At 41.5% G+C, this 13,012-nt stretch overlaps 1 protein-coding gene across 1 annotated transcript in view; it reads left to right on the forward strand.

The window, feature by feature from the left end:
- PIK3C3 (phosphatidylinositol 3-kinase catalytic subunit type 3) overlaps positions 1 to 13,012 on the forward strand; it is a 131,159-nt gene that overhangs the window by 56,852 nt on the left and 61,295 nt on the right. The window contains exons 16-19 of the mRNA XM_039545351.1: positions 1,822 to 1,953; positions 7,744 to 7,872; positions 8,246 to 8,315; positions 12,649 to 12,713. Coding sequence (XP_039401285.1) covers positions 1,822 to 1,953; positions 7,744 to 7,872; positions 8,246 to 8,315; positions 12,649 to 12,713 — 396 coding nt within the window. The remainder of the gene's footprint in view (positions 1 to 1,821; positions 1,954 to 7,743; positions 7,873 to 8,245; positions 8,316 to 12,648; positions 12,714 to 13,012) is intronic.

Raw genomic sequence — 13,012 nt, forward strand, 5'->3', positions numbered from 1 at the left:
TGCATCATAGCTGAGCTTTCAAGATTGTGGATACACATTGAAAATGTCTGAACTTTATTACAAATATTAGCTAAAGAGCTTGATACTATAAGTTCCAATCTCTGTAATTTTTTTTTTAAGTTCTAAGTGTTTATGGTGTATGAGTTAAAATGACCAAAAAAAACAAAACAAAATTTTGAATATGTTCATTGGTTCTTTATACCAATATTCAACAAGGAACTTTAGTCTTCTGTGAGGTAGGTGGCTCCTTTCTAGATTCATTAGCTTATCCATTTTCTTTCTATCTCTCTACCTAACTCTCTCTCTATACGCAATGTTTATCCAGAAAATGGAATATATTTAGTTATGCTTTGTGTGATTGTATCTATAATACATGAAGGGGAAAATACATTATGAAAATTGGGTAATATGCATATGTTCTTGAAACTATATCTATTCTGCATTTAAAACAAACAAACAAAAAAACCTCTGTGCTTCTGGCCCCTAATCTATCCTACACATAAACCAGAGACAAACACTTGTAAGATGCATCGTATGTAGTAATTGCCGATATATTTCTGTATAACTCAAACTGGCCTCTGCAAATATGCCCAGGGGTGTTTGAGCTAATATAGTGGCCCTAGGCCCCTCTTTGCCTCTGACTGGCATTAAAATCAGTGGAATCTGCTGCATCTGTCTTCACTTCATGTCTATTCTGTGCATGGTTGGCAGGAGGAAATAGGGCAGCTGTTGAGCATTTGGTGCATAAGTTATTTATTATATAGGATATTAGGTACATAGTTCTGACTGAATTGCAGTTTTAAAAATGTGTGCAGTATTGACTATTTTAAAATATAGTAGATTCAATATTATAAATGTAGGGCCAGTTCCCACAGTGAGATTGTCGCAGGCTGTTACCAGCACGAGTGAACCCATTGAAATCAGCAGGGCTCCATACAGGTGCAGGGCCCCATCTGTAAAATTGCAAGTGCAGGATCATATCCGACAGCAGTGAGACTCAGATTGCGTCTCGCTAATGCGTTTTCTGTGGCTCTTTGAAGCACATGATATAAAACACTGTGTGATTTAATTATTAACTAATCTATGTTATTAATCAGGATGCTTTTATTATGTTGTTAATCAATTAGGTTATCAACTTGCACTAAGCTATTAACTTGTTTGCTGTGAGAATGATATATATATATATATACACACACACATGTGTGTGTATATATGTATATTTAATATAAGTTAAATATTTCCCCCATCATACGGTTTTAAATATGAATAGTTCTATAGTAACTGAAACAAAGTAGTGTGAATTCTATGGCTCTTTTGGGTAATGTTGATCGCTAATTTTCTCTTGAACCACTGAGATCTGAGTATCACTGTCCTAGAGCATGAGCAGACCTTGCACAGGAGAACTAAAGACCTCTATTAATGTGGAAAACTAACACCCTTTCATAGGGGCATGTAACCAATTTACAAAAATATAAAGAAATTATTAGAAGGTTACTATCATTGACACATCTAAACCTGCATGTATTTATATGACTGGCTTTGAACTGGGTATAGAATATCTGATTACTTCGACTGTTCTGCAATTTCTTTTTAATTTCACATTTGTACTAAAGATAGATGTTATGTTACTTTGAAGGCATAAAGTGTTTTATATATGCTATATTATATGGATATACATCTACTCTTTTGTTACTGCACATTTTTATACCCAACTATATAAATATTTCTGTAAAGGTTGTTCTCATGCTTTTCCATCTATGTTTCTTTTAAACTCGATTTACATTTTCATCTAATTGAACTTTTGGGTTTTTGCTCTTTTAGAATGAGAGGCTACAGGCATTACTTGCAGACAATGAGAAGATGAATTTATCAGAAGTGGAACTTATTCCACTTCCTTTAGAGCCTCAGGTGAAAATCAGAGGAATAATCCCAGAGACAGCTACACTGTTTAAGGTAAATGGGAGAGATCTTCCATTGAATAAGTGAGTTATAATAAAACCTTAATTTTTGAAATATTAACAAACGTTACCTTGAAAAACTACTTGCTGTTAAATTTGTCAAATAAACTTTGTGCTCCTTAAATTGAGAGGCTAATATCACTGAATTTAGTGGGACCAAGTGCATGATCAAAATATTTGTACCTGAGTGCAGCCAATGTTTAAATGGCATTTTGGTCTAAAAGACTGTATCCTCTACTCTTTCCTTATGAAATGCTGAGTGTGCGCGCATACTAATTGGCCACAATACTGTACGCACTGGAGTTGATGTAGAGAGATGGTCTTTACATTTTGTTCGGAGCAAGGTGAGATCCATGAACATTTTGATATCCAGACAGGACTTCTCAATCTGAGGGCTAGCTACTAAGAGATCAGAGCCAGCACAGCAATAGTCCACCATCCATTCTATATGATTCATTAAAAATCCATGATCAGCAGAGTCAAACCTTGAAGACAGAATGTCTGTCTGTTATGAACTGGGTGCATGTGGTAGTAATAGTGGTGATGCACAAATGGGTGCATAATTTGTATCTGCCAAAATGCTGCCCAAATCACAAAGATGTTCATCATTCTACAATCTTCCAGCACCTCACCACCTCTGTCCACACTGTAGTCTTGTTTCTCCATGTGTGCATTTGTGCTTTCTTCGGAATAGAGTGTTACTCCACTTTCTTACTTCCTTCTTCATTGCCTTTGCCTTGTCTGATCATTTGGGCTTGGTGGTTCTTGTTCTTCATTTTCAAGCGTTCTTGTCAAGTGTATCCTCCAAGCTGACAACAGCCTTCTCTGACTATTTGCTTGTGTACTCTGGCCAACATATCCCACATCACATCATCTCATGTGACTAGCCATCTCAGTTTATGCTCCCTCTGTTTTTCCACAACAGAGCAACCTGCATTGTGGTTTGTACCATTTCATTGTGTAGCCTATCAGCACTACCGTCCTCCTGAGCGCACTCGTTTCAGGAGTGTAAAGCAGTTGTTCTTTCTTCCTCGTTGGCCAGCATTCTGACCCATACATCATGGCTGACCTAATCATGAACTGATATGCTTTGTTCTTTAGTTTACTTGGCATATTCTTATTGCAGAGATTTCCCTTCAACTTTATTTTTCATTTGCAGACCCCTAACTTTTTTTTTTTTTTAAATGGAGGTGTGGACCCCTTTGAAAATCTTGGACATAGTCTGTGGACCTCCTGGGGTCCACAGACCACAGGTTGAAAACCGCTGGTTTACACCAAGTACTCTTCATGTGACTCCTAACGTCTGCAGTTACATTCCCAGCATGCCTCAACACTGAGCCAAGATATTTAAATTGCTGCACAGACTTTAACTCTATGCCATCTAATTTTACTGGGTTCTCATAATGCAGCCCTCCATGGTTGTAGCTCCCTTTCCAGTGCATAGTATCTTTTCGATACAACATATTGTCATTGTCACAAACCATGCTCCAAGGAGCTTTTCTCCTGATGTCCTGTGTCAAGGTGTCCATTACAATCACAAATGTGAATGGACTTAAGGCTGATCCTTGATGTTGATCTACCCTCATGGTGAATGACTCACTGTAGTCTCAGCTGCTTCTCACTAGTACTGTCCTACTCTCATACATGTCTATGATAGTCTGAATGTATGTCTCTGTCAGATTGTGCCACAGCAGGTGCCATCATAATAATTCTCTAGGAACTTTGTAATAAGACATCTCTTATTCTAAACGCAATTCCTTGTTTCTCCCTGTGCTGCTTTTGCAATATTCAGGCTGCAAACACTGCATCCATTGTTGATCTTCCTGGCATATACCTGAATTGGTGGTTGTTTATTTGGTGTTCCAGCTCCTCCTACACTCTTTTTTTATATTTCTTGTAGGCATTTCATTGTGTGAATCATTAACTTGATGGGATGGTAATTACTACATTCCTGCAAATCTCCTTTATGCTTAAAAATAGGGACCAATTTGCAATTTTCCAGTATAGTGAATTAAGGTGAAAAGTTTATCATAACCATGGTCTGTTGCTTTAAATGCTTCAATTGGTATTTTATTCGGTCCCACTGCCTTGCCATGTTTCATCATCTTGAGCGATGTCTGAGTCTCCACCAGGATGATAAGTCTTGTAAGGTTGTTGCTTGTGCATAGTTTCCTCATTGGTTTCTTTACATTCTCCTAATTGAGCAGTTTCTCACAAAACTGCTGCCATCTCCTAATGACTTCACGCTCTTCCACCAGTGCTCTTCTGTTTTCTTCTTTAATCCACTTCACAGTTCCCAAATCCTCTGTGCTGCTTTGTTAGTCTCTAAGGTGCCACAAGTACTCCTGTTCTTTTTGCGGATACAGACTAACACGGCTGCTACTCTGAAATGTGCTTTTTTTTTTGTTGTTGCTGTTTTCTTTACCAGTTTGTATTCCTCATAATTTTCTGCCATCATTTAAACCTTTCCTCCTCCTTTACAGCTTCTTGCACATTGTTTTGATCATCACCATGTCCCCTTAGAATGAAATTTCCCTCCTCTTGTTTGACCACATGCAGCTAGTGAACGTTCTGAAATGTTTGGCTATTTTTCCCCCAAACCACTTTGCTATCACTGTGGTCAGTTTGATTGTTGCCCAAACTCAGTACAATCTTTGTCCTTGTACCTCAGACTAACTTCCCTTTCCACAAGGCTCCACTTCTTTGTTCTACAACTCATCTTTTATTCCCCACTAGCTTTTTCACCTAGAAGTCCATTGCACAGCAATATAGATTGCTTATGATTTGCTCTCCTGGCATCAGTTTAGTGTCTCTCACATTTTTAGATTATTTCCTTACAAGAGGAAGAGTGTGAGAGAGACTAAACTGAAGCTAGGAGAGCAATTTACAAACAATTGACCTCGGACCTGTTGGCACCACACTTTTGTGCAATTAAGTGCTCTTCCCTCTTTACAAAGTATGTACTGGTAACAGTCAGGCCATGGGCTCTGGCTAACTCTAAGATAGCCCCACCATTTTCATTTCTGGTTCCAAAGTCTCATTCTCCATGAAGGTCACTGTAGCCCTCACTGTGTTCTTCTACATGTCTGTGGAGATCTGCTCCAATAATCAAGCACTCTGCTTGTGGTACTTCACGTGTCACTGGGTTCAGCACTATCTGGAATTCTGCCTTCTCCTCAGTCATACAACCAACCTGCGATGCATATCCGGATAAAAAAACATAAATATTTGTTCTCTCAGTACTATTCTAACCTTCATTGAGCAGTTGCTCTTCTTTAGGGTGACCACTAGCTTATCCTGTAATACTTCTGCTACGATTATTCCTACTCTGTTCCTCCTTGCTACTGAGCCACAATACATTATCTTGTAACCCTCTTTGGTGTTCGTGGATTTTGACCCCTTCCATTTTGTTTCTTGTATGCAGGCAATGTGCACTCTTCTTCTTTTCAGTGTCTCAGCTACTTCTCTTGATTTCCTAGTAATTGTTTCCACATAATTCTTGGGCTTGCTTCTTCGGCTGCATGTGGCCTTAATGAGATGGCCTTTTCCTGTTTTCCACAGCTGTCAGGTGAAGCGGTTGCACGTTTGCTTCCAGCGGATGGCATAGCATTCTAGTGATTTGCTCCCTAAAGACAAAGCATGTGTGTTTGGCACACTTTTACAACCTGGCTGGCCAGGCCTGATGTTCTTGGGTTGAAATCAGAGTCCGTTATCCTAGGTGGACTGCCTGCCATGGCAAATGAGCCCCACCTGCCCAGATACTTGCCATTCACAATCCCATTTTCAACTAAGAACAACTCTGCCATGAGAAGGCAAGTGGTAGTTTAGCTATCAGAGGCTATACATTATGCTAATCACATGAGGCATTTTCTTGGCAGTGAGAGCTCATCCCCAAAGCCATCTTAACTATGACAGCTCTTTAGGAGGCAGTCTTTCTACAGCTGCACATGAAATTAGAGGCAGGGTCGGGGAAATCTTTAGAAGTCAAAATAGCAAGCTCTTTAGCCAGGATAAGATGTGTGTTTAGGAGAGGACAAGGATCTGTCCTCTATGGTTCACACTACCTCTGTAGTTGTTAGTTGGTCCGTAGGGCAGTCACCTTCCGCTCTGAGACAGCTCCAAAGCACTGCAGGACCCTTAGTTGATCCTGGCAAACTAACCACTTATTGTTTAGAGAGCAATTTGTCTTGCAACAAGAGCTTTGACAGATGGTTGCCGTTCACCCATAGCACGCTGAATCTTTGTGGGAATGTAATGCTTAATTGTCTAGACTGATTCTGGATCAGTATTTTGTATGTAGCAGAGCAGCTACTTCAGCAATGTATTAGAAGTCATCCTTTGACATGAGGTGGTGATTTTTTTTTTTTTTTCAATTAAAAACAAAACAACAGAATTGGGACGTCCAGCATGGTCCTATTTAATACAAGCAAGATATAATTCGTGATCTGCCCAAAAGAAAGCCAGAATTTAGATACAGTCTTTCAGAAGGTGCCATTGGTGTCCAAGTGCACTTAGAATTGTGTGGCCACCATCTTCTCAATTTCCTCCCCCAAGAAAGAGGTTGGAGACTAGTCAGTAACTAGCAAGCTCTGCAGAACTAGAAAAAATGTCTTGAGGAAGGATGGGGCCTCTGTGCTTTTGAGTCTAAGTAGCATCTTTTGGCCTCAGTCATAGCTTTTTTTTTTCTACAACCTCATTAAGTCCTTGCATAGAAGAATGAGGAACTATATTTTTAAGAGAAAAAGTAAGGTAGCAGTAGATGATGTGAAAACCACAGCCTCAGAGCACTTACTGCAAACAGCTCTAGTGAAATTGATCAATTAAAAATCTCCATTGTGTACCTGATTTTTATTTCATTTTTATTTTGAGAGGCGTCACTTGATGAATTACAGTAGATAAATTTATTCATGTAGATAATTGATCTTCAGCTCGTTTTATGAGGGGTGAAACTGCAAACAGAATTAAATTAGTTCTTTTAAAAGACCATTTAAAATTGTTACTTTTGCTAAATTAATTGAGAAAGCAATTAATTGGTTTGAAAATGTCCTATCCCTAGCATTTCTTTTACATTTATAATGTAGTTATTGAGTCTTCCTGTTTTTCCTCCCTGCCCCCTTTTGGTCAGTTTAAAATGTTTTTTGCTCCTTTTGTATGGTGCTTCGAAGTTTAGATCAGATGTGAACAAACTTAATTTCTGCATTTACCCCGAATTAGAGGATAGAATGATTTAAAAAAAAAATCTACCAGGGTCTGTTCAATTTATCTTACTACTTCTCTCAGTTTTCCCACGGAGTGCTATATCCTCTGTGGATGAATAGAATCTAGAAATTACATTAAAAACTGGAAGTCCTATGGTCAAACTTCTGGTAAGTAGGGGCAGTACGTTCTTGATGCAGAGTAAAAAACTATGGAACGTAATATTTGAGTTCCAAATGATCCCTATTGTGAAATACCGGTAGCAGTCTTCAGAGCCTATTGCAAAACCCACCATTTTGCAAATATCTACCTGCATTCAAACAGTTGGGTGAGGAAGTGGCAAGTCCGCTAGAAACTAAACCATAAACTAATAAGATACTCTTTTGATTTTTATTGAAAATTTAATTTAGTACCTAGATGTAGATACTTGGGGTTTGTTAGGCTAGAAGGCAAAAAAGCAAACGAGAGAAACTATTACAAATGAATTTACTCACATGTAGAGAAGAATTCCCAACTTAGATTTGTTTCAGCGAAGTTGAGTATTCGATTTGTTCTAGTGTACTGGTTCATGGAAAATTTCCTTTTCCAGAGTGCCCTAATGCCTGCCCAGTTATTCTTCAAGACAGAAGATGGAGGCAAATATCCTGTAATATTTAAACATGGTGATGATTTACGTCAAGATCAACTTATTCTTCAAATTATTTCACTCATGGACAAGGTGATGAGCATTAATCAAGTGTTTCTTAATCTCACTATTAAACATTTTTTTATTGTTTATACAGGCTGAGGAAATTGCTCTTAGTTAAAACCCAGAAAACACAAGATATTAATGCAGCTTAATTCAGTACTCTTTTTTATTGTAGCTGTTACATTCCAAAGAATTCCCATTCTTACAAATATTGTTTTAATGTCCTCTATGGACTAAGAAGATATGAGCAAAAAGACTTTCACTTATGCCTTATGACAGGTCTGAACTAAATTTCCTCAAAAACGAATAAGTGAATGTATTAAACCACTTCAAAACCTAGCCTGTTTTTAAAAATGTTAGATTATTTTTAACTGTTCCACTCATGTTTGTGTTTTCCTTCCAGCTGTTACGTAAGGAGAATCTGGATTTGAAGCTGACACCATATAAGGTGCTGGCTACTAGTACAAAGCATGGTAAGCATTTCTTTAAAAAAAAAACACTGAAAATCAAGTATTTGTCTTCCTCAGTTTCACTTACCTAGATGCAGATATTATCCAACCCAGGTTTCTTGTTAGTGTCACAGGAGGGTACAGCTGACTTCAGGTTGCAAGATTTCTTAATAACACACTTGGGCAACTTGCTTAAAAGCAGATTAGTGTTTACTCTTTACCTTCTATTTCCCTTTTCCAGCTTTATTGTCAAGTGCTTGTTTTGTCTCACCTAGTGCAATGAAAACCTAGGAAAAATTGTGAAATACCGGTTGTCATTGTTTCAGAGCTAGCTGCTCCTCTGTTCCCTCTCTGATCTTTGAGGTTACTTCTACACAGCTGACTTCTGACCTTAAGTCTGAGTCAATTTAAAAAAAAATATGATGGTATGGCTGAAGCTGGCCCAGATCAGCTCACTTGGGCTCATGGGGCTCAGACTGCGGGGCTAAAAACTGCAGTGTAGTTATTCGGGCTTGGGCTGGGACCAACAAAAAGTAAAGATGCTACATTATGAAATGTATTCCAATAACTTATTTTGACAAGTATTGAGATTTCATTGAGTAATAGTAAATGTACTGTTATGCTTAGAAGAACTAGTTCAATCTCCATAATAGGAGACCTTACAACTAAATTTAGGATGAAAACTAGTAAGTTCTTCGAGTGATGGTCCCCATATGGATTCCAGACATGGGTGTGCATGCGCGCCATGTGCAAGAGCTATAAGTGGACATCCGTGTCGATGCCATTCCAATTCCTTCTTAGCACCGCACAGCCAGAGTCGGAACCCTTGTTCCTCACTGCTCTTAGCTCTGCTAAGAGAACTCTCATCTGTTAATTCTCACCTGTATATAATTGTTAGCATGTTTTCATTGTATATAGTAGTTCTTGTACATTTTTAGTTAGTTTTAGTTTAGTTAGGCTCCCCTATTGGACTTCTTCTCCTGGAGGGGAGACAGTCCCTTCTCTACCCACACCCTTGGTATTATGGCCCGACAAGTCGGCTTGAAGAACCTTGCTTCATGCCTGCACTCCTTCTTCTCCATGGGCATCGAGCACCAGCAGTGTCTACTGTCTCGGCGAAGTCCACATCATCATCTGCTGTTCCATCTGCCTCTCGTTCCCAGCTCAGACTCGGTAAGGTAGGGAACTTTGCCTCTGCACATTTCTCATGGAGGAAGCTATGTGCCAGGTGTGCAGTTGGATCTGGGACTGATGGATCCACCGGAATGGTACCCATCACTACTGGTGAGTGACCCGCTGGCGTCCTCCTGCGTATTGGAACCCTCAGTACTGCTGCATCCGCTGAAGCCCCACTGTGAGCATTAGAAACCCAGACATGGACATAAGGGCGCCTCCCCAATGGGGACTGCTTCTAAGCACAGCGTTGCCTCCCTGAGCTGTGCCCAGTCGGGTGAGAAGTAGCAGGCTGAGCCGGCGGCTGCTGCGGCTCCCAAGAATCCCTGGACAGAACATAAAACGAAACACCTATGCAAGCCGTAGGTGCTGCTTCCCACCCTGCCTCCATCTTCACCGCCGGTACCATCTATGCTGCTGGACCCTTTCAGACTGGCATGCCTGGCTCCCACACTCCAGGCCGCCTAGAACTGCTGATGCCCACAGCCAAGTTCATTCTCTCCTATGCCAGTTCTTTATCCGTGGACACCTCATTGCTTACCTCTCCAGCGGATGAACCTCTCCTCCTCCTTCTGGGGTGGCACTCCTCTTCCACGCATGCACCAACAGCTCCACCTCTACCAAATCCATCCTCTGAGTCTGAATGGTTTTCCACGCCAGACCCTTTCTCTCTCCTGCGCATTCTCACAGCCCGGATGGCAGGCACTACCCACCCTAGCCATACGCCTATGACCCTTGCACTGAGCCGTGGTTCCGTTGCCCCAGGGCCCGCCAATGCGTGGTAAACCCTATGCTTGGCCCTACTGGTTTTGGTCCGCATCCCATTTGCTCCTCCCATTCCCCACACTATTCTCACCACAGATGCCTCCCTCACAGGGTGGGGCACCCATCTGGATAGTCACGCTGCCCAGAGAGGTGAGGATGCACGTCAGCATTTTGGAACTCTGCACCACCCACCTGGCCTGTCAGGCGTTCCTCCCTGTCATATGGTCCCGGCACCTTCAGCTGCTCTCTGACTACATGATGGCAGTTGTGTGTATCAACAAACAAGGCGGTGCCAGGTCGCCCTCTCTCTTTGCCGAACCATCCACCTCTGGAACTGATGCATCAAGTGTGGGATCACACTGCACAGCGTGCACCTTTCACACTTCAGCAGGTCCTTTTACACAAATCACAAGTGGGAGATCCATGATCCCATGTTTCACTCTATCTTACGCCCGTGGGGCACCCCACATTGGGACCTCGGAGACCTTCAAATTCCCCCTTTTCTGCTCCAGAGGGACCCTTGGAATTGGCTTGTGGGGCAATGCCCTCCTCCTGCCTTGGACCTCCGAAGTCCGCATGCCTTTCCACCCTTCCCTCTGCTCCCACAAGTCCTGTGCAAGGTATGACGGGATCGAACGATGGTCATCCTGGTCGCCCCCTTTTGGCCTCACCAATACTGGTTCACCGACCACCTCCACCTCTCCGCTTGTCCTCCAGTCCACTTTCCACCAACCCCCCGTGGACTGTTCCTCCATCTTCACTCACCTGACCATTGTTTGCTTCCTTAAAGGCTTGCTCAATGCCTTCCTGCTGGAAATCCCTCTTGGAACATGTACATAATCTTCTCTACCCTCACTAAACAGCCCTTTGAGCCCCTCCTGATCTGCTCCCTTGTCCACCTCTCCATGAAGATGATCCTCTTTTGGCCATCACCTCGATGAGGCACACTAGCACCTTCACGACTTGCTATGCCATCGCCTTGGCAATGGTGATGGATGCGGCTGTCGGCCGAGCCGTGCTCTAGACTGTTAATTCACGTGACTCCACACACCCACCTTCACACTGAGCACTGCTCGCCGCTCTCTCATGTCTGGAATCCATATAGGGACCATCACTTGAAGAAGAGGAGGAGGAGGAGGAGGTTACTTACTGTAACTGGAGGTTCTTTGAGATGTGTGGTCCCTATATGGATTCCAATACTGCCCTCCATGCCCTCTTCTGCGGACTCCATTGCTTTCAGATAAGAGGGGTACTGAAGCGGCGTTGACCCACACAGCCTCATGTAGCAGACATGCAGATGACGCAAGTGCGGGTCAACGAACACTACAGAACAATTTTGGCTCTGGTGCATGTGCACCCATGTCTGGATTCCAGACAGGCACCACACAGCTTGAAGAACCTCCAGTTAAAGTCAGTAATCTCCTCTTTGTCCTATATTTGTACCATTGAAATCTTTAAAATGTCTCATGATCCAGTTGTATTGAAATCCACTAGAATCTACTGTTGTTTTCATACAATTTTGTTCAATCATTATGATTCTTAAAACAGATTGTACAAATAGTCATCATCTTTACTTTACTCAGTCTTCTATAGTAGGGTCTATTTTTATTCATAATGAGAAGCAAGGTCTCGGAATCAAGAGACTCAAGTTATAGCTCCAACTTTATTGCTAGCTTGCTGCCTAGCCTTGGGCAAGTCATGTAAAATTTCGATATGCTTCTCCATGCATAAAATGGGTATAATGGCTACCTTCTTAACAGGGTGTGACAGTTTGCCCCCCTCTGAATGCCACCAGATGTCCTTGGATGCCACTGAGTCAGCCTGTTCTGCCAGCCTGGGTCCCCTTTACCTGGTCTTGCTGGGTTAGGCTCACAAGCCTCTTCCAGCCAACCACACAGGCAGGACCACACCCAGCTGCACAGAGAGACAGAGACCTGCTCTGGAAAGATTCAGCCTTACGGGCTTGTCCCAGCACTCTGGGTTTGTCCCTCTTAAAGGGAGTGGGCACAACCTCTTGCCCCCTCAGTTACAAATTACATAAACTGAGTTTTATATTATAAAAAATAAATAAGTTTAACTATGAAAGGTGAATTTTAAGTGGTAAAGAGGTAACAAACAGAACAAAGCAGATTCCCAAGCAAATAAAATTGCAAAGAAATTGGTTACAAATAGTAATTCCTCACCCTAGATATTGTCTTAGGTCGATTCCTTCACAAGCCAGATATCTTTCCAGCCCGGGTCAAGCAGTTGTGTTCTTGTGACAAGTATATTTAAAATTTACTGCAGGCTATGTTTACTGGCAAAACCTTGCTTGCTGAATGCAGTGGAGTAAAAGATGCATAGCTTTATTTCTTCACCAAAGTTGTTCTCTCCTTATTTTACACCTTCAAGTACTGAAGTTACTGCTTTCTTTTCACAGGTTTCATGCAGTTTATTCAGTCAGTCCCTGTTGCTGAAGTTCTTGCTACTGAAGAAAGTATACAGGTATATGATCTGGTGTCTCTTCTTATTTCATTCATTTGGGAACAGTGTCTTCATATTGCAGATCTTTTGCATGAGTATGCAGCATGGATATTTGTGTGTAAAATTAATATTGTTGAAGAATTCAGGGCAAGACTCAACTAGTTTTGACACTGAAATTCTGATTGTGCTTTACAGATGAATGAAAACTGATAGTTATTGGTCTTGTTCTGTTTTCTAGTTTTAGGTAATATATGGAGATATACCTATCTCATAGAACTGGAAGTGACCTTGAAAGGTCATTGAGTCCAGCCCCCTGCCTT

The sequence above is a fragment of the Mauremys reevesii genome, linkage group 6, assembly GCF_016161935.1.
Source record: "Mauremys reevesii isolate NIE-2019 linkage group 6, ASM1616193v1, whole genome shotgun sequence".
NCBI lineage: Eukaryota > Metazoa > Chordata > Testudines > Geoemydidae > Mauremys > Mauremys reevesii.